The sequence below is a fragment of the Camelus dromedarius genome, chromosome 16, assembly GCF_036321535.1.
Source record: "Camelus dromedarius isolate mCamDro1 chromosome 16, mCamDro1.pat, whole genome shotgun sequence".
Taxonomy (NCBI): Eukaryota; Metazoa; Chordata; class Mammalia; order Artiodactyla; family Camelidae; genus Camelus; species Camelus dromedarius.
The window spans coordinates 38,554,086-38,573,577 of NC_087451.1; the positions used below are offsets into that span (position 1 = coordinate 38,554,086).

Below are 19,492 nucleotides of genomic sequence, written 5' to 3' on the forward strand. Positions count from 1 at the left end.
AATTTTTCATCTTTTGTGATACTTGGGTTGCTGTTTTAAGAGTATAGACCTTTCTGCATCGCATTAAAAACCTACATGAATTTGGGGGAATTCTCAGGTGGCCAGGTCTCCTAGAGACCTCCTACCTCATTGTAGACTTTGAAATTGTAGGCAGTGGGATGTGTCGGAAACACCAGGGCCAGGGCATAGTAAGTGGGCACTCACATCATGCAATCTTTTTTTTTCTTTTCCACCATTTTCCAAACCACCAACAGTATAAGGCACTTTATACACATTATTTTATTTAATTCTCCCAACAGTCCTGGACCACTGGAAATATGTCCCTGTTCAGTTTTCTAGATGGAGAAACAGAGGCTCATGAACTTGGGGTTACGTGATGGAGGCAGGATGCGGAAGCAGGTGGGCTGAGCGGCAGAGCACACGCGTGCATGCTGGCTTTTGTTCTGTGCACACGCAGCTGGATGAGGTTAGATGTCATCTTATGGGGAAAAAAATCCTTGGAAGGGTTAAGTGGAGTAGCAGGAACATATGCCTGGCTTCTCTGTGGCTTGTAGCCCTGAGCCAGCCCACTCTCCCCAGACCATTTGAATATGGTCCCACCTGTCCCCTTCCTGCGCTACGGCTTCCAGGCAAGGAAGATGTAAGGCTGCTGGCCAGCAGGTGGCAGCACTCAGCGTGTCCCCAGACTGGTAAGGACAATACTGTCTGGAACTTCTGCTCTCAGCGCTGTGCCCAAAGATCCAGTATCTTTAGCATCCTTCCATCTCCTCCTCTGTCCCTGTCCACTGCCAACTCTAGCACCTTTAAAAAAAAATTCTTTAAAATCCTTAATTTAGCAGTGAAATTAAGGCTAGCATAGTGGTTTGCCAACTTTTCATCAGAATCAGCTGGAGGTTTGGGAAACACAGGTTGCTCGACATTCCCCCGCAACCGAGTTCTGACTCAGTTGGTGATGCTGCTTGTCCAGGAGCCACATTGTATAAGCCACTGGGCTACAGAGCCTGGTCCTGGTTAGATGTGTACTGAGGGTGTCTGGCTAACTAGGGGCCCTGCGGATGGGGAGTTCCAGCCATGTCGGGGAAGATGCCACTGGAAGATGGTGAGGAAGACCTCTGGGGTGTGCAGACTCAGGCCTTTGTCCCTTCTCCTCATAGTGGTAGATGGGGGCTTCACTGACACACAGTGGCTTCAGCTCCCACTGTCCTAAGCCTCTGCCAGGTGCATCTCTGTGGGTGAAGCGGCCTTTCCTCCTAATTATTGTGGGTTTGCATATGAGCACTTCTCAAGATAGAATGTGCATTAGTGTCACGTGGGGGGGGGGATCTTGTGACCTTGAGGATTCTGAGTGTAATTCTGCATGTCTCCTGAGCACCCAGGTGACGCTCCAGGTGCTGCTCGGACGCGGGCCCCCCTCCCTTGGCGGAGCACGACCATAGGGCACCCGCGGAGCACAGCCTGCCTTCCAGCTGTGAGCACCAATGGCTCTTACCTCTGCTGCGCAATTGAATCACCTGGGGAACTTTTAAAAACTTGGGCCAACCCCCCTCCCCCAGAGATTCTAATTGAGTTGTAAGCACTGGAATTTTTAAACCCCCTCCCACACAATTCCAATGTACAGCCAGGTTAGAAATCACCGACCTTCACACAGGAAAGAGATGACTTCTTCTAGGGCCTCGAGTGACGCAGTGGTACAGCCCAGGGGTCTGCATTTCTGACAAGCATCCAAATGTCCCAGGTCCCTCTGGACCAGGTGGATGCTGGGTCTCCAGGCTGGACCTTTCTCTCTGGCAAGGGTGGCAGTGAGCAGCTTTTCCTGTGTTGAGGGTCAGAGGCTTTTGGTCCTCACGTCCTCTCCCTCAAACACCATCTTGATGTCTCTCATCCATTTTGGTCCTGACGCAGGACACTGGTCAACACGGTCTGTTCTCTTTCTGTAACGTTTGATCTTTCTTCTTTCTCTCTCCACAGTACGAGACGCAAAAAATCTAATCCCTATGGATCCAAATGGGCTTTCAGATCCTTATGTGAAGCTGAAACTTATTCCTGATCCTAAGAATGAAAGCAAACAAAAAACCAAAACCATCCGCTCGACGCTAAACCCCCAGTGGAATGAATCCTTTACATTGTAAGTGTGTCCTCTCTCCTGGCTAGATTTCCTCCCTCCACATTGTTAGAGATGATGATGTGAGCTTGTTACAAACGTCTTTAAATATTGCTTCATTCCTAAGCCCTCTCCCACTCCGGCTAGAGAGGGAGCTGTTGTCACCCCCGTTTGATGGATAGAGACTTGTTTTACCAGGAAGTTACACAATGCAGGCCGCAAATTATTATCAGTAACTTCTATACAAAAAATTCTTTTACATTACAGGTGATACAAAAATGTATAGTGTGTCCCAGCTCTCAATGGACTTAGGTTCTTTTGAGGGTTAGAGGAGGGTGTAGGTAAGAATTTAAATAATAAATTTTAAAATATGGACTGAGTACCATAGAAGTGGCTGTTGCCACTGAAATAAGAAGATTATTCTTACCTCTAAGCAGGGAAGACTTCCTGGAGGAGGTGACATTTAAAGTGGGCCTTAAAGGAGTGCTGGGACTTCAGAGGTAGAGATGGTAGAAGAGAAGAAGGGAGGAGGGGAAGGGAGGAGGGAATGGCATGAATAAGGTAGGGGTCAGAAAACACTGAGTGAGCTGAGCACAAGCAAGTGGTCCTCTTTGTAGACTAGAACACAGGAAGCGGTTTATCTGTGCACAACCAGAAGGTAGCTGTCCAGTGTATAGAACAGAGGCTGTCCAGCTTTGCTCTGTAAAGGGCCGGATAGTAAATATTTTAGACCTTATGGGTCATACAGTCTCTGTTGCAGGTACACAATGATGCTGTTCTGGAGTCAGATCAGCCGCAGACAACATGTGCCTACACAAATGGCCATGGCTGTGTTCCAGTAAAACTTCATTTATAGAAACAGGCAGTGGTTCTGATGTGCCCTGTGGATTGTAGTTTGCCGAGCCCTAGTCTGGAGCTTTGGTTGCCAAGGGGCTGCAACTTTGCTGATGGAGAACCACAGGAAGAGAACTGAATACATTATTAAAAAAAAAAAATAAGAGGCACCAGCTCAGATCGTGAGCATGTGACATCACCCCCCAAATACACAGTCAAGATAACCTCGTATGCGTCTGTGTTTGTGTTTTTTCGTAGCAAATTAAAACCTTCAGATAAAGACCGACGACTGTCCGTAGAAATCTGGGACTGGGATCGAACAACAAGGAACGACTTCATGGGGTCCCTCTCCTTCGGAGTTTCAGAGCTGATGAAGATGCCAGCCAGTGGATGGTAAGGAAGCCTGAGACCGAGTACGTGTGTGTCAGCCAAGAGTACATCGTCTGAAAATACTAGAGCATTTGAAGATTCAGAAAATGAGCTGGTTTAGGTCTGAAGGGACCACTGAATATGAAGTTGTCTGGCTGTAATCTCCCCGTGGATGGATTGCAGAAGCAGCCGGGCTGGGGCGTGGAGGGGAGGGGTTGAACCGGGGCGCTGCCGGGGCAGGGCTCTCACCCCTCCCTCCCTCCCGTGTCTCTGAAAGGTACAAGCTGCTTAACCAGGAGGAAGGGGAGTACTACAACGTGCCCATTCCAGAAGGGGACGAAGAAGGAAACGTGGAGCTCAGGCAGAAATTCGAGGTGAGGAGACCAGCAGAAATGACTGGAACCGCCTTTCCTTTTAGAAAGCCTAATGTCGGGAGGGGCCAGAATTTTGCAGTCACCCGGCCAAAAGGCAAAAAGTAATTTGAATGTTAATCTGTTTCTTTATTCAAAGGCATACGTGTCGCATCATCACCTTCCTTTGCAAGCTGTTGACATTCTGTGTCTATTACCGTTTAGAGAATGGAGATTGGAAATATCCCAGAAGTGAGCATGGTTGGTTCCCGCATAAGAAATTGGTTTGCCTGTCACTGGGGAGCCGGGCAAGGTTCTCCGTGCAGTCTTCTCATTAGAAAGAGGGGCTGTGCTCCTCCAAGTGGCAGGAGGTCATTTGGGTCTTAACCTGGGAGGTCGTCTGGGTGTAATTAAGTAAGCATCTAAATTTTGCTGCAGATCTTTCAAAAAGGCCAGCTCTTTCTCTCCCTCCCAGAGGGTATCTGTGTTTGCTTCCTTCCCAGACTCATCTCCTGTCTCCCCTCTTCGGTTCCCCCTCTGCCCTCCTCACTTCCCTATTTCTTCTCATCTTCCTCCCTACTTTTCTTTACTTACCAGGCATGTCAGCTTTAACGAACATTCTTTCTCTGAGCACCTGCCTTATGTTCTAAGTCACAACTTTTTCCCTGCCTGTTGGCTGTTCGAGGGATTCCGATAGTAGCAGATTCAGCCTGTGTACGTGGCTAATTCCGTTTGGAGTCTTTCCTTTCCTCAGGCTTACTAGGGCTCCCTGGAATTCCCCTCTGGTGCGTATGTGCACGTGTGTGCACAGAGATACTGCACTGTTGACACTAACAGGCTTCTGATGGTCCTGCTTTCCGCCTGCTGTTGTTTCCTTCTCCCAAATAAAATTTTATCCCCAAGAAACACGTAAGTCATATCCAGATAGAATGAATCCCAAAGGATGTAAAACATAACAATGTTCACGGTGCTTTGTTACATTGATACTTGGTTACAGAGGATGTGGATGGCAAGTGTGTAAGGGTGGGGGCTGTTGAGTCTGGATGCCTTCAGGAACGTAAATGAGAGAATGTAAATAAATGGCAGCTGACAGCCAGCCTCAGGGTTGGCAGGACAGTTGGGTGCAGTCGGGACTGGCGAGTGCAGGCCCATCTAAAGGTGGCAGCCTTGGCTACTCAGTACCAGTTGATGGTGGCTGTGCATGAGGGAGGGTCACGGCTGCCAGATCTGCTTCTTCAAGAGAAGCCAAATGTCCAGATTATTATACAGCGTGTTCTGATTTCTTTTGCTTTTAGCAGCTAACTAAAGCTTGAACCTTGTGTAGGTCAAACACACATCTATTGTCTTAGACACATGGAGGATTCGGCCAGTGGGGACCAGCTTGCAGTCTCTGCTCTTAAAAAAAATACAGACGTATGAGAATAATGAAGTTCTTCCCCAAGAGGCCTCATGCTACTTAAGGCGATGCAGTGCAAAGATGGAAGCTGGGGTTTGGGGGAAGCTTCAGGTACCTCTGCCAGGAAGAGCTCTTTCTCTGTTTGTTTTTTCCTTCACTTCACGGTCTGCTCCCGCCTCCGCCCCATGGCAGAGGAGAGGAGCCTGGAACACCAGACAAGGAAGGCTCCTTCCTTGGGTCCCATCCCCAGCATCACACATATGTAGGTCACACTGTATTTCTATTGGACAGAGCTAGTCTAGAACATTCTTCCCAACAAAGAAAAATAGTTTGTTGCAAGATGAGGACTGAAATGCAAACCCATGACTTTCTAATATACAGTATTTTCCTCTGGCTTAGAAACCAGTTCTTTCCAAGAGACTTGGATTTCGAAAGGTTAGATTCCCTCAAGTTTCTGAGCCCATTACTGGGCACAGATAATAAACTTTTTCTGCGTGGCCACGTAACTACATTAGAGACAGGGATGTAACAAAGCTGGGATATTTGGGGTATCTAGTAATTTAATAATATACATTTCTTGTAATAATTCCAAATGTCCCAATGAAATCTACTGAGATCTTCTGGTTAGTTGAAGAGTCGTGAGCAGAGGGTCAGAGGCCCACAGAAGTGAAGGCTCAGAGAACACCTCTGGCCTGCCTTTCTAGACACAAAGTTTTACGTCTCAGACTATAGTGAATGTGGGACCTGAGGACTGTGATCGCATGAGCTACGTTAATTTTAACAGGCATTTTGGGAACTGGTGCCACTAACTTTTCATGGCTGAAATATCTTGTTTGAAAGGTTTGTTTTAACAGATTCTACAGAATGTCCATTGGTCGGAATCTAAAGCTGGATTAGCAATGGCTTCTGTCAAAGTAATGTGTGATATTGTGTCTTCACAGTTTCTTGTGTTTGTGACCATGCAGAACCCTTTTCAGGGTCTAAACCAAAAGAAGCCAAAATAAAATTGATAATCATAGTCTATGAGAATGAGCTGCTTTGCAGGGTTCGTGATAGAGGTTCAGAAACTCCTAGAAGCACCACCGTGGGGACGCTGCAGGTGCCTGAAGGTCACCTATAGATCGGTTTTTATTTATTCTGGGGAAATGTCTTAAGATTTTCCTTGTTACTGATTAACAAGTAAAATGTGATCCAATTACTATTACAGTTAAGATATTTAAATCACTGCATTTGAGACTAAGTTCTCGGTTATATAAGCAAGGATTCTTCTGTTTACTGTTGTTGAAATTGGATTTTCCAAAAGCCTCCATTGTCTTTGAGGACTATCCTAATTCAGAATAGTCTTCGGATGAGAAAAAAAAAAATAGCTCATTGGAGACCCTCAGATAAATTGTAGCTGTTTGTTGATTTGATCAGGCCTGCCCCTGTTACTATGGAAACCAGAATACTTCTCAGTTGCCCTTTGGACACAAAACAGAAAATCTATCTGCCCTGTTATGGATTCTGTTTTTTTTTTCACCGCCTAAATACCTTACTTAATTACTTTCTGAACTGTGTGGATGTTAAAGAGAGAAAAAAATCTATAAAATGCACAACAGTTAAAAGATTTTATTTCACTCGTTGTGCTTCAGCTCTGTCTCAGAAGCAAAATCGCAAACTGAAATAGGACAAGGCCCTTTAGTGTCGGAAATCATTTTCACGCGTTCATTAGCTCATTGTCAACAGAGGTTAACGCTGCCGCTCCACAGAGCAAACGCGAAGCCTCCAAGAGCAGCTGAACGGAATTAGTTATCAGTCTGTAAGGGACGGTGAGCGCATTCATGCTATAGCAGGGCAGCATGTTTTCAGTTTACATTTTCTTATGGAAGTGGTTTTAGTTAGGAAACCAAAAAAAAAAAAAAAAAAAGATAGTGCATTCCGGTCATCTGTTCCATCAAATGAATTCCCGAAATGACATGAAAAGCCTTGTGTTTGTGGCTATCAGGGTGGCCTCGTGGGTGGACATTGCTGGTTAAGGAAACAGGGCAATCCTGACGGTAAATGTTAGAAGCAGTTATCCAGGTGGACCCAGGCCCTGGTACCCACAGGGGATCAGCAGGTACCAAGGATGCTTCCCTTTGACAGGCACTGGAAGGAAGAGTTAGAGCAGGTGTCCGTTAACATAACACAGACAGTGCAACTCAGCAGGGACAAGGGTCCTTTTCATTCCACCTCAGGCACCTCAGAAGCAGTTAAAGGGCCCTTAAAGAGAAAAGCCTGGAGTAAGGGTGACATCACACAGGATGTTTTTCCCAAGGAACTTGTCCTACAAAAAATTAGGATGGAGGGGCGGGGTCCCTACAGATGTCGATCCCAAGGATCCTGAACTCCTGGGCATCCCAGAAAAGGAAGCGGTGGCTACCCTGGCACTCTGGATTCCTGCAGCTCCAGGTGTGGGGCATGGGCCAGTAGCACCTGCAGCATCTGGGAGCTTACTCAGAACGCAGAATCTCGGACCCCATCCTAGACTTTGAATGGGTCAGAGTCTGTATTTTAACAAATTGACTCCTGTGCCCACTTAAGTTTGAGAAATGCCGGTAGAGAGGATGTGACGGCAGGACAGACCCCCATCACCCCCGACCGTATCTACATGAAACAGTGCGGGGATTGCACCCAACCACTGGCTTTTGTATGGCCTGTGGGCTAAGAATGGCTTAAATACTTTTAAGTGGTTGGGGAAAAAGAATCAAAGAAGGGTAATATTTGCGATACTTGAAAATTAGATGAAATTCCAATTTCAGTGTCCGTGAAGTGTTATTAACACACACGTGTTCCTTCAGTCCCTTACTGGCCAGGGTTGCCTTCATGCTACAAGAGCAGAGTTGAGTCACTGTGACGAGGACTGTGGCCCACGAAGCCTAAAATATGTGCTCTCTGGTCCTTTACAGAAGTTTACTGAGTCCTGGAATAATGGAATATTAAAACCAGGAGGGATGTTTAAAATCATTTTTATTTGTGGGGAAACAAAAGCACAGGAGGAATTTCGTCAAGCTCGTTAGTCGCAGGACCCGGCTCTACTGTCTAGGATGAGGCTTCTCTCTCATTTCCTGGTCCTGGGCCCCGCACCTCTCCCGCGCCCCGCCCGCCACACCCCCCACACCCCTCCCGCGCCCCGCCCACCACACCCCATGCTCTTTCACGCATCTCAGAACTTACTTAAGGTCCCTCAGAAAGACCCTCCCCTCCCCTCCACTTCCCTCTGTCTCAGGCTCTTCAGCTCCTACCCATTTTTCATCATTCTCAAGCCTTTGAAACCGGTCTGAAACCTCCCTGTGCAAAACTAAAGACTGTGCACTTGCCGGACACACCTGTAAGGTGGGCCCCCTTCGTGTTTCCGGAGTAAGAACTTCGGGTCCTGCTCCAAATGCTTCAGAATCTAAACATCAGGCCCCGTGAGGAATCCACCTTTCACTGACTTCCCTCCGCATCGCAGGGGAGGATGTCCGAGCCCAGTACCCGGGGAGGTGGTGGGAGCTGTCCAGGGCGGAGACAGCCTCCCTCCCCTTACACGCTCAGATCCCTCGAGCAGTCAGGCAGAACCCGTCTGAGTGATGAGTATGGTCGCTCTTGGAGAGGGACCAGCTCCTTTCCCACATTTCTGTGGCCGCGGAAATGGGTGGCTCTGGAAATCTCAGCTGGTGAACCCCACATCTGCCCCATGTCAAGCGCTGTTCCGTGGGTGGAGAGTTAAGACGTGAACCTTGTTCTTAAGAATTCTGCTGAGTAGTCATGGGGGCGTGGGACCTTTACTTTGCCTGCGCCGTGTGGGTAATGTTCCCGACTCCCACCGTCGCGGGAGAGCAGACTGTCTGCTCGGCTCTCACCCAGTAGCTAACGTAGGTGAGCAGGGATCTGACTCAGGCCGCCAGTCGGTTCCCTGTCCAGGTACCAGTATCTCCAGTTCCAGGGACATGAATCCCGCCCCACTGCTGAAAAGATCACGGCTCGCGTAGGTGACGTGGCATGAACTTGGGACCACAGACGCTTCGGGGAACTCAAGACAGCAGCTCCCGAGATGGGGCTGGGGAGCCTGTGGCTGGGGTGCTTGTAGGGGGGTTATTTCAGTTTTCTTGATGGTTTTTATTCGTGTTCTTAAATGAGGTCTCCTTGCTCTTTAAGACTGTGGCTTTGCCTGTGCTTCTCCCCCAGCGCATCAAACCAGCCACGTGGGGTCCTGGAGTGTCATGGCTCAGGAACCCAGTGAATTCAGCGGCTGTTGTGTCTTCAGCACTTCACTGAAGACCAGGTAGTTAACGTTTAGGCTAATTGCGGCTGACGTTGACCTGTTCACTTGGAGCAGAGGGTTTTGCTCCCTCACTTCCCACCCCGACATGCGGGCGTGCGGTCTGGAAAGTGTTCCCGCAGAGCTCCTGCAGGTGTGTGCAGAGGAATCAGGCTGATTCACTTCAAAAGCCTCCCCTTTGATTTTTTTTTTTTTCCGGGAAGATTTGGGTTGATTTGTCATGTCCAAGCCTGAAACAGCTTAGAGTTCTTTCTGGGTCCATTGAAGACTAAGAATAACTGCCCAGTGGCTGCTGGCAGGCTGCGAAGCTGCAGGGCAGATGTGTGCAAGTGTCCGTCCCTGCTGGAGCGTTTTTGTCGTCCCGTAGAATCAGGAGACCTGTTGCAGACAGGAGTCAGAGGTAGGACCCTTCTAAAGCCATGTTAGGTGCGTCTCAAAGCATCTCAGCCAGTCCGGAGACCTTGGAACCTAGAGGATTCAAGCCAAGATTAGGCAACTCTATCAGGAAAGTGCAGGAGAAAGGCACGCTTCAGCTTTCTCTGAGTTTCGTTCCAACCCCAGGATTCCAATAAGGATGTTTTTCTTGCTCTTGGTAGTTCCCTTTAATCTTGACATGGATTAAGATCTCTAGCCTAAAATAGAGCTTTTGGGGATTGGAAAAAGATGGCCTATTTAGAGAATCATTATAAATAGACGTTGTGATTGCAGATTTAAAGGACCATAATTATAAGATGTAGTAGAAGATAGTCGGTTCAGACCTGTCTGAAAGAGATGTGGAATTCACAGTTTGACCAGCGTCCTATCTTAGCAGCCTTCCCAGTACAAAGTGTAATCTGCTTGTCTCTGATCTCTCTGCTCAGGCTCAGGGATGTTGTGGCCCTTTCAGGATGTGGAATTTGGGGTCAGAAGATCAGCCTTTCTCTCACATTTTTTTCCCAGGAGCTGACACGCGCACTGTCTCAACCTGTAGACTCGTGACTGCGTGTATAGAATTCTCCGTTAAGATGATTTCAACTTGCTCATCTCACGTTAGTACTTGAAAAAGTAAAGTTACCCAATCATGGTGGGTTATTTGAGACAGAAGTTGTAAGGTTACAAGAAGTATATACCTCAAGAGGATAACTTGGTTACCTGGCGTTCGATCAACCAGAGCTTGGTTAACCAGCTGCTCGGCTTGACTAACCAGTTCATGTTTCACCAGTAATCTCAGGCTCTTCCAGATTCTGAAGAGCCTTCTGCATCATCGAGGAAAAAATAAATTTTGTTACAAATAGCTTTAATGGTAAGAGGGTTTGCCTTTATGCTCATTTATGGAATAACAGCTATCTATGTAAAGGTAACTGGCTGTTACTATGGCAGACACTTAATTAACCGGTACCCCAGTACCTCATCACCCCACCATATGGACTGGCCAAAAGCAAAAGAAACACACACGCATGTAGTGGAGCTGTTGACGTGACGCCATGTCTGGCCGTAGAAACATGATGAGGAAAAAGAGGGAAGGGTCTTGGCCCCGTGTGGCTTGACACTGTTCACACGGGAAAGCGTTCCTGCCCCTGCAAGGGCCTCAGCTCCCCTGCAGCTGGTGAGCCCTGAGCGGCATCCTGCTCACCTAGCAGCGTTTCCTCCCTCCCCTGTCTTTTCCAGGTTTGTGACGTCCGCTCCTTAAAGGTAGTGCCTCCACCACTCTGTCCTTCTTTGCCTTTCCTTCCACAAAAACGTCCGCCCTGGTTTTTGTGGCCCCACCAAGCCTGAGCCCCCAGCCGTGCGCTCCACTCTTAAGGATGTGCTGTGTGTTCTGGTGGCTTGAAAACTCACGCTCATTGTTATCCTCGTCTGTGTGCTCCTGTCCAGGCGGCCACGGCCCTCCAGCCAGGAAAAACGCTAGTGTGTTGATCACCCAGGGAGTGGCCCAGCCCTCCCCCATCTTCAGATCAGGTCCCTTTAAAGTTTTACCAAGGAAAGATTGAAATCTCCTACCAGAGAAGAAAGATAAGTTCAAGTCTGTTTTGAAAGCATCAAACGAGGGGAAAGAGTGCATCTTTAAATTGACAGCACACCTTCCTTTTTGTTAATATATATTTCTAATCACAGATTGACTAATTTTCAGTCTTACCAAGCACACATCCACATTAGCATGTAATCAATACGGTGTTCTTACACCACGTGTGTGCGTCAATCTGGAAGGTGTAGTGTAAATACATCACAGGCTGAAATCATCAGATCGTCCTGACGTTCTTAATGCTGGCTTAATGCTACTCACTACATTTCATTTTTTCTCATTTTTTTTGATTTCTTCCCAACGCACTTGATTGTCATAACCTAATCAACCATTCTATTCCCCAAACGACCCAATGGAACTGTGCAACTTGCATGTAAATTATTTTAAAAATCTGGTCGATTGTCATTTCTGACAACACCGCTGCCTTTGGGGGAGCTGGCTGGGGGCCACGCACCAGCTGTGTTCTCAGTGCACTGCTTTTGTTAATCATTAAAATCGGCTGGGGATTGTTACAGCACATTCGTATTGGAACCAAGAGGGGAATTTAATCACTCAAATACTTGGGTGAAGAATTTGCAAGGGAAAATCCCACCCCCTGCCCTAAGCTAGCATCAACAGATAATAGACTCTCAAAAATACTGCACCAAAGAAAACATCTAAATAATGTTTTACCGTCTCTCATCTTTAAAACTTGTATGTGACACTACAAATATGTCCCCTGGAGGGGCCACCAGAGGTTAGCGACCCTGAGTTATTGGAAATGAGGAAGAAGAAAAATACTCTTTGAGGTTTCACAAATCTTGCAGAGTGTGGTAACTATCATGTGTGAAAACGTCCGCCTTTCAAGACTCCTCGTCACTGCCCTGGGCGATTTCTTCCCTCAGAGTAAAAACATCGTGCGTCCTCGGAGAAGGCAGACCTCTTGACCGTTCCAGGACGTGGAGACGGTGCCTGCTTAAAAGCAAATGAATCGCCCGTCACCTGATACCTTGTCCCTTCAGAGGACACCTCTCCTCTGATGAAATGAACTCACCCTTGGGTCCACAGATCCTAATTGTGATCCAAACCCAAACATCTCTTGCCTGTGTGGAACAATGTGCCTGCACAACATGGTTTTGTCTCTGCTACTGTTGGAAATTTTGTTACTCCAGGGACAAATAATATACGTATTTTAGGGCTGTATTTCCCAACATGTAGGAAGAGCTGGCGCAAAAAAAAAAAAAAATGTGTCTGGAAAGGGAAATAGAGACAACACAGAAGAAAGGATTAGGGCAAGGGCTTCACCTCCCTGGGTCCCCTCCTGGCAGGTAATGGTGGTCCCTCCAGCCCCGGGGAGGGGCTGTCCCCACTTTGCCCCCCTGCTGGACAGCGCTGCTCTCAACTGTCACCCCCAAGGAAGCAGCACTGGGTGGTGGCGAAGTGCCAGGCTGCCTGAGTTCAAATCCCAGCTCCACCAACCCCAAGATGTGTGGCTTGGGGCCACTTAGCCCCTCTCTCTCCCCTCAGTTTCTCCATCTCTAAAATGGGGGTGGTTAGAGTACATCCCTCCTCGGTTGTTCAGAGGATTAAAGGGGTAAATATAAAAAGTGCTTACAGCAAAGCCTGGCTCCATAAGTGCTTGCTGCTGCTGTTCCTGTCAGCATCTTCCCTACTTCCCAGCCCCAGGGATCGCCAGGTCGGGGTCCATCCCTCGAGGAACAGCCGCTGGGCATCACTGTTTTCTGAGAAGCCATCTCCAATTTAAAGGAACCACTCGCCTCCCCGTTGGGAGACCCCGGTTTGCATTCCACACCCTTCGTAGGGGGACAGCGCCCCCACCAGCCCACCCACAGCAGTGCCACGGGACCGTCTTGAATTCACTTAAAAACAGGGTCAAGAGGTGCCGGGCAGCCCTGCCTTTTTCAGCACGCTTCGTGTTGGGCACGGTTTTTATGTTTCCTGTGCCTTTGTTTGTGGGTCTCAGAGCAAGAAACAGATTATTCTCCCTGAGAAGGAAAATATCCCCTGTATGCGGGGGGTTCACCCTGGCCCGGGCAGTGGAGGTGGGGGTTCCCCCTGGCCCAGGCAGTGGAGGTGGGGGGTTCACCCTGGCCTGGGCAGTGGGGGTGGGGGTCCACCCTGGCCCAGGATAGTGGAGGTGGGGGTTCACCCTGGCCCAGGGCAGTGAAGGTGGGGGTTCACCCTGGCCCGGGCAGTGAAGGTGGGGGCTCACCCTGTCCCGGGCAGTGAAGGTGGGGGCTCACCCTGGCCCGGGCAGTGAAGGTGGGGGTTCACCCTGGCCCGGGCAGTGAAGGTGGGGGGTTCACCCTGGCCCGGGCAGTGGAGGTGGGCTTCCCTGCTCACTCACACCTCTTCTCAGAGTGGCATTGCAGGCTCAGGAACCAATCTTCTCCTTGTGGCTTCTTCTGAAAATAGACTTGTCAGTAATCAGTCCACGGCCAGCCCCCGGGGACCCTTGCTCTCTGTTGATGGAGAAGAAACATGCTGGAGGGGCTCTGTCCACAACTCCAGCTGGTGGGCACGGGTGGGCAGCTAGCTTGGCACAGGACTGATGGCTTTGAGGGTGGGGAAAACCATGATTTCATTCCTTATGGGATGTGTTCCTTTTGAGACCCACACTTCCCCAGGTCCCAGCAGCCTGTGGGGACCCATGGGGTCACAGTAAGTGAATTCGTTTACATTTTACTGGCGCTTCCCTGGCCTGTTGACACAAGGCCCCCATCCACTTCAGAGGCAGGGAACACCCTCTCCCCCAACCTCATGCCCACACACCCTCCCCCAAGCTCCTCCTCAAAGGCCTCCTCCCGTCCTGGAGACCAGGACTCTATTGGCAAATGCCCTGGGCTGCTCAGCCATGTCCCCTGGGAGCAACTGGGACCCACCCCACCCCCACGCCCGTCATTCATGAGAGGTCCTCCTAGTCCCTTTGTGTCATCTCTGCTCCTCTCTGCCACTTCCTTGAAGAGGAATCTTCCTTCTGATGCTGCAGCCTTGGCAGCAGCTCCTGAGTAGAAAGGGAGGGTTCCCCACCCCAGAGGAGGTCGGGGATCTTAGTCCATTTTACAGATGGAGAAACTGAAGCCTTGGAGAAGTCAGCACTACCGGAACCCATCCTCCCATCCGCTTCGGTGGGCCCCGAATCCACCATTCACGTTACCCTCAAGCTTCCCCATCAGCCGATTCCCACAGCGGAGAGGAGCTGTCGGAAAACAGCTCAGAACCGCCCAGAATCGCGCAGCTGCCGCCAGTCTTGGAAGCAAGTGTCCCATCGAGCTATAATTAGGTCCCTCTTTTTTAAAAAACAAAACAAAAAACTGGTGCTGTTTAAAAACGCTCAGTGAAGATGGGATAAAATCAACAATTATGAAAATTTTATGCTAAATTTAATTGCAGTCGGCCCCGTTTTCGAAATGCTTGCTGCTGTCAATTAGAGGCGTTTTAGGAAAAGAATTTTAATTGAATAATTGAGCAAACGTATTCAGCATTTTGGGGAAAAGATCATAATTTTTTTGTTGTTGTTTTTGTTAACCTCCATGAGGATAAAGTTTCAGGTCAAGGTGCTCAGTCCTGCCCACCTTTCCTGCAGCAGCTGAAGGGCAGTGGAGACAAATGTCTGGAACTTTCCCCAGGAAGCTGGGCTTTATTGCTAGTTTTGGTTTGGGTTTTGTTGTTTCGGAAGCTTATGTGATCATTTAGCTCCAATTGAATTTCCCCAGTGGTGGCTTCTTCATTGAATTCTGCCCTCATGTGACTATCATCATTTTGTTATTTCCCAGATTATTCTGTGCTTCTGCCTTTAAGATAAACACAGCAGCCCTCTGAGACCACCCCAGGGCCCCTCTCAGCCTTCACTGCCTGTCTGTCCCTGCTTCTTGCATCTGTGACTTACAAAGTCTGGGTCCAGATAGGGGTTTGGGATGAGATTCAGGAGACAAGAGACGTCTAGAAGTGGTTGGGGTTTTGTTTGTTTTCCAGAAATCACGCCATGACTCTAAAACACACCCCACCACTGGTACACATTCCGTAAGCATCACGCAACGGCCCAGCTCTCATGTGAGAGACTTGAATCATCCTCTATAAAGGCAGAGCTGGAAAGATAGAATTTGGGTCTTGCTTGTGCCGTTTCACAGCATTTATGGGAACTTTGCCTCTGCGGGCCAGAGTAGTAAACCTTGGGCGTATTTCTGCTTAAAGATCCCAGTCAAAATGCAATTGAGCCAGAAAATAATGACCACAAGAGGGCAGTCAAGATTTGCAAATAAAAGATTCCATGAAAACCTGCACCTGCACCCGGAAGATAGTGACGAACTTGTGCCTGCATCTCTTTACTTTTTGACGGACACGAGGGTGGGGTTGCCATTTTGTGCTCCCAGTTGTTTTTAGGAAACAACTGTGCTCCCTTGATTTTAGGAACTCATTGTGAAGCTGCAAGGGTGATGCCCAGGGTTCCTCGAGGTCCCAGTGGCTCCTTCAGGCTACTTTGGCTTTCTCGAGCCCAACCCATTTCACGTCTGCTCTGTGTTCTTAGTGCAGAGAATTTCCCACTTTTACGCTGGCAGCCTGGAAAACCACTTACTTTGATCGCATCGTGAGTTCGTCCGGCTCCTGACCCCGCCGCAGCCAACATAAAGCCAGCTCGGCGTTAATCCCAAAGGGGAGCGTTTTTAGCAGAAAAGGGATACAGGTTTCAAAAAATTACTAAATGCCCCAAATCCTCTAACAATAACCACAGCCATCTCTGCGGCCATTAGGCTTTCCTCTAGGGTGGGCTTTGGACGAGGGTGTGCTTTCTAGTAAAAGAAAGACAGCCTTTTTCCAGATGGAAAAACTTAGAAATGATAAAGATTCTGGTCCCAGATCCTCACATGAGTCTGGACTCTCAGCCACTGGGGAGATGGGGACAACATCCTTTCCAGGACTTTTTTAGCAGGTGAGACCAGTAGCATGTAGACGGATCTGGGAGACGGGGGAAGGCTAGGTTGGCTGCAAAGAAGACAACACAGCTAGACACGAGAGGCGTCTAACGCTCGGTGCAAGAAGAACCAAGAGCTTTGTACTTTCCACATCTAGCAAAGTGCTGACACGTCACGGGTCCGGTGTTCCTCCCGAGAGTATGGCTCGGTTGCCATGACAACAGAGGCCTGCTGGCTGCCTGTGAATTCAGCAGCGGCCACAGCCCAAGTGGATGTGTCCACAAAAACGTTGCTCATTCAGAAAATGACTTAATGTTGTTTCCCTGAAATTTTTGCTCTGCCAACTCACTACATTGTTTGACTGCAAAACAGCTCTTTCCTGTGCTCGTAGTGGAAGAGACTGAAGAGTAATTTAACTCAGGGGCATGTGAGGTTCTTAATTGTTGCTGTTCTGACAGCTTAGCAAGGAGAGATGGATGTTTTATTTAAGTCTAACTGCAAGTGAGGATGAATGGTTTGGGGACCTGCATGGTACAGGGCAAGAATGTGCAGACTGCAGCCCGCGGGCCAAGTCCTGGCTGCTGCCTGTTTGGTAACTAAGGTTCTGTTGGAACACAGCCAGGCTCATTCTTCCATCCACGTAACTCTCACGCCCCAACGGCAGAGTTGGTAGTCATGACAGAGACCGTATTTGGCTGGCAAAGCCGAAAATATTCACTACCTGTCCATTTACAGAAAACATCTGCCTACCCTCGATATCGGAGGATGAGCACTGAATTCAAAGACCGGAGTTCTGGACTCAGAGGCCAGGGAGGAAAATCGATTTAGACACATCAGCTGATCCCCCTGGGCGTCAGCCTCATCATCTGTAACAGGGGTGGCCGTGATTAGCTTATTTCCAGCTTCCTTTCAAAGACTAAAAGCTCCCTCTCCTTCATGCCACTGATAAAAGATCACATCCCAGAGGGGGCCGCTCTCAGTGCAAGGGAATGGTCCTCTGCGGGGTGACCCTCTGCAGGGTCCTGTTTCAGGGACCAGTTAGAGGAAAGTAGCATCCTTCTCTTCCCCCTGCACGGCAGTCACGGCCCAGCTCAGCGGCCCTGGGTAGCAGTGTGAGCTTTCTGGACAGTAGCATCTTCACCTGGGCTGTAGGCAGGTCTGCCCTTCTCGAGGACCCTTCTCTGGCTGACGGTCTCTGGCTCTGAGGCCCTCCCTGCAGTCGAATGATGCACACCTGTGGTTTGCTGGTCACCTGTGATTCCCGACGCTAGGCGAAAACTGCGATGGGCAGGTGTCGACGCAGGTGTGTGGCAGGACTCACCTGGCCCCACGCCTCCGGGTCGCAGTTGCAGATTGGACTGTGTGACCGAAAAAAATGCTGTCAGAAGGAAGGGGGATGACTTCAGGGGTTTGCTTACCTAAGAATCACTGTTAAGCTCTCTTCCAAGACTGCTCTCCACATTGTGGAAGTGAAGATGTGCTTTTGTTTTGGCATCTGATATAAAACGCATCTACCAAGCCCGATGTGAAAAAGAAGTGCTGTTAGAAATTCCAAGCACGGAATTAGACACGGGACCCAGAAGAAACCAAGACTGTGCCTTCAGGAATTAGCTGCTCTGACTCTTTGGGTTTCCTCCTCTTCTCTCTGACTTTCTGTGCTCAGATTTGAATGTCTCGCCTTGTGCACCAGTCCCTGGCAATTCCACGTCAGGAATCTATCCTGGGGAGATCTGGGATGTAGGTAGAGATTTGGACGACAAAGTTCTTCATCTGCATGTAGATGACAGTGAAAATTGGAAGCAGCCTAAGTGTCCAACAACAGGGGAATGGTTAAATCCCCTGCAGTGGAGTATCATCACGCAGTCACTAAAATCAGGTGGTGGAAGTGCTTAGAAAGCTTCTCATCATACAAAGGGGGAAAAACAGGTTACAGACAATAGAAATCTGTGTATGTCAAATAAGAAACTATGAAGAGGATTAAAAGCATATCCACTGAAGTATTACCAGTAAATATCTCTGGGTGATAAAATAATAGGTATTTTAAATTGTTTTCTTTTTTCTTTGACTTACCCATGCCTGTTAAATTTTCTGAAATGAACCTGTATTACTTTTATAACAAGAAGCAGCATTGATGAAGAAATTATTTAGAAGCAATAACTCTGCCTTTTTAAAAATTTTATGTTTGAAGGAATTGCCTTCCCTCTGGACACATTCATCCATTCATTCTAAAAGTATTTGAGGGTCACCGTGCCCCAGGTTCTCTCCTGGACCCCAGAGATACATCCGTGAACAGAGCAGATGTAGTTCCCACACTCCTTCAGCAGAGAGAGAAAGAGAAATATATAAGCAGGTAGTGAGAAAAGCTCGAGGGACAACAGGGGGCCGGGTTGAAGCCTCTGGGTCACCTGAGCAGAGATGGGGAAACGTCCCTGTCCGTCTGGGTCAGAGGAAGCGGAGAGCGCAAATACCCTCAGGCAGCAAGCGTGCTTGGCGTATTCCAGAGGATGAGAAATTCTCTAGCCAGAGAACAGCAGGCATTTTATTTACTGACTGAGACCCAGGAGGCTGTGATGCCCATTAAGTAGCATGGTTTTTAACCCGTTGCCCGGTTACTGAGTAGGAGGTAATAGATGTCGTGACTCGTGGCTTGTTAGAAGTATGCAGGGCAGACTCCATTAACGGTGCCGTTGAAAACACCTTCCTTTGTGGTTGACTTCTGAAACCACCTGATTCCTATTAGCTAACGTCGCAGTGGGTGCAGCTGAACACGTCACCTTTGAGGCGAGATGCTGTGCTGAGGTCCTGGGTTACATACGGCATAGCTGCTTCTGTTACCGGTGCCCTGCTTTGTGGAACAGCACCGAAACACCATCAGTCTTATGTTGCCGGGGTTGTTCAGTTAAGCCCTGAATACAGAACATGATTATTGTAGACGAAGTTTACAGTCATCCGTCTGTTCCCATGTCCGTTCATTGCTGGCTTTCAGAATCTGAGAAAGTAGGAAGAACCTTCTATTGTCACGTTCATCTCTTTACACTTTGCAAACATCTGTGATAAAAACCTTCACCAAAGCCACGGTTTTACACTAGGAAATACTATGTTATTGAAAAGACGCTCACAAAATAGGTACAGATGGACACATCTGCAATGGAATATAATTAAACATTAAAGCTCACTTCAGAGGGTTACCCAAAGGTCCCGTGGTTGCAGGACAGACCCACTGGGAGCCTCCGAATTATGTCTGA

The 19,492-nt window shown here is 48.5% G+C and overlaps 1 protein-coding gene across 3 annotated transcripts in view; it reads left to right on the top strand.

Annotated features, from left to right (window-relative positions):
* Positions 1-19,492, top strand: part of PRKCA (protein kinase C alpha) — a 360,615-nt gene that overhangs the window by 287,644 nt on the left and 53,479 nt on the right. For all 3 annotated transcript variants that reach the window (XM_031468919.2, XM_064495637.1, XM_064495636.1), the window contains 3 exons: positions 1,969-2,125; positions 3,194-3,328; positions 3,582-3,678. In XM_031468919.2, the coding sequence (XP_031324779.1) occupies positions 1,969-2,125; positions 3,194-3,328; positions 3,582-3,678 (389 nt within the window). The remainder of the gene's footprint in view (positions 1-1,968; positions 2,126-3,193; positions 3,329-3,581; positions 3,679-19,492) is intronic.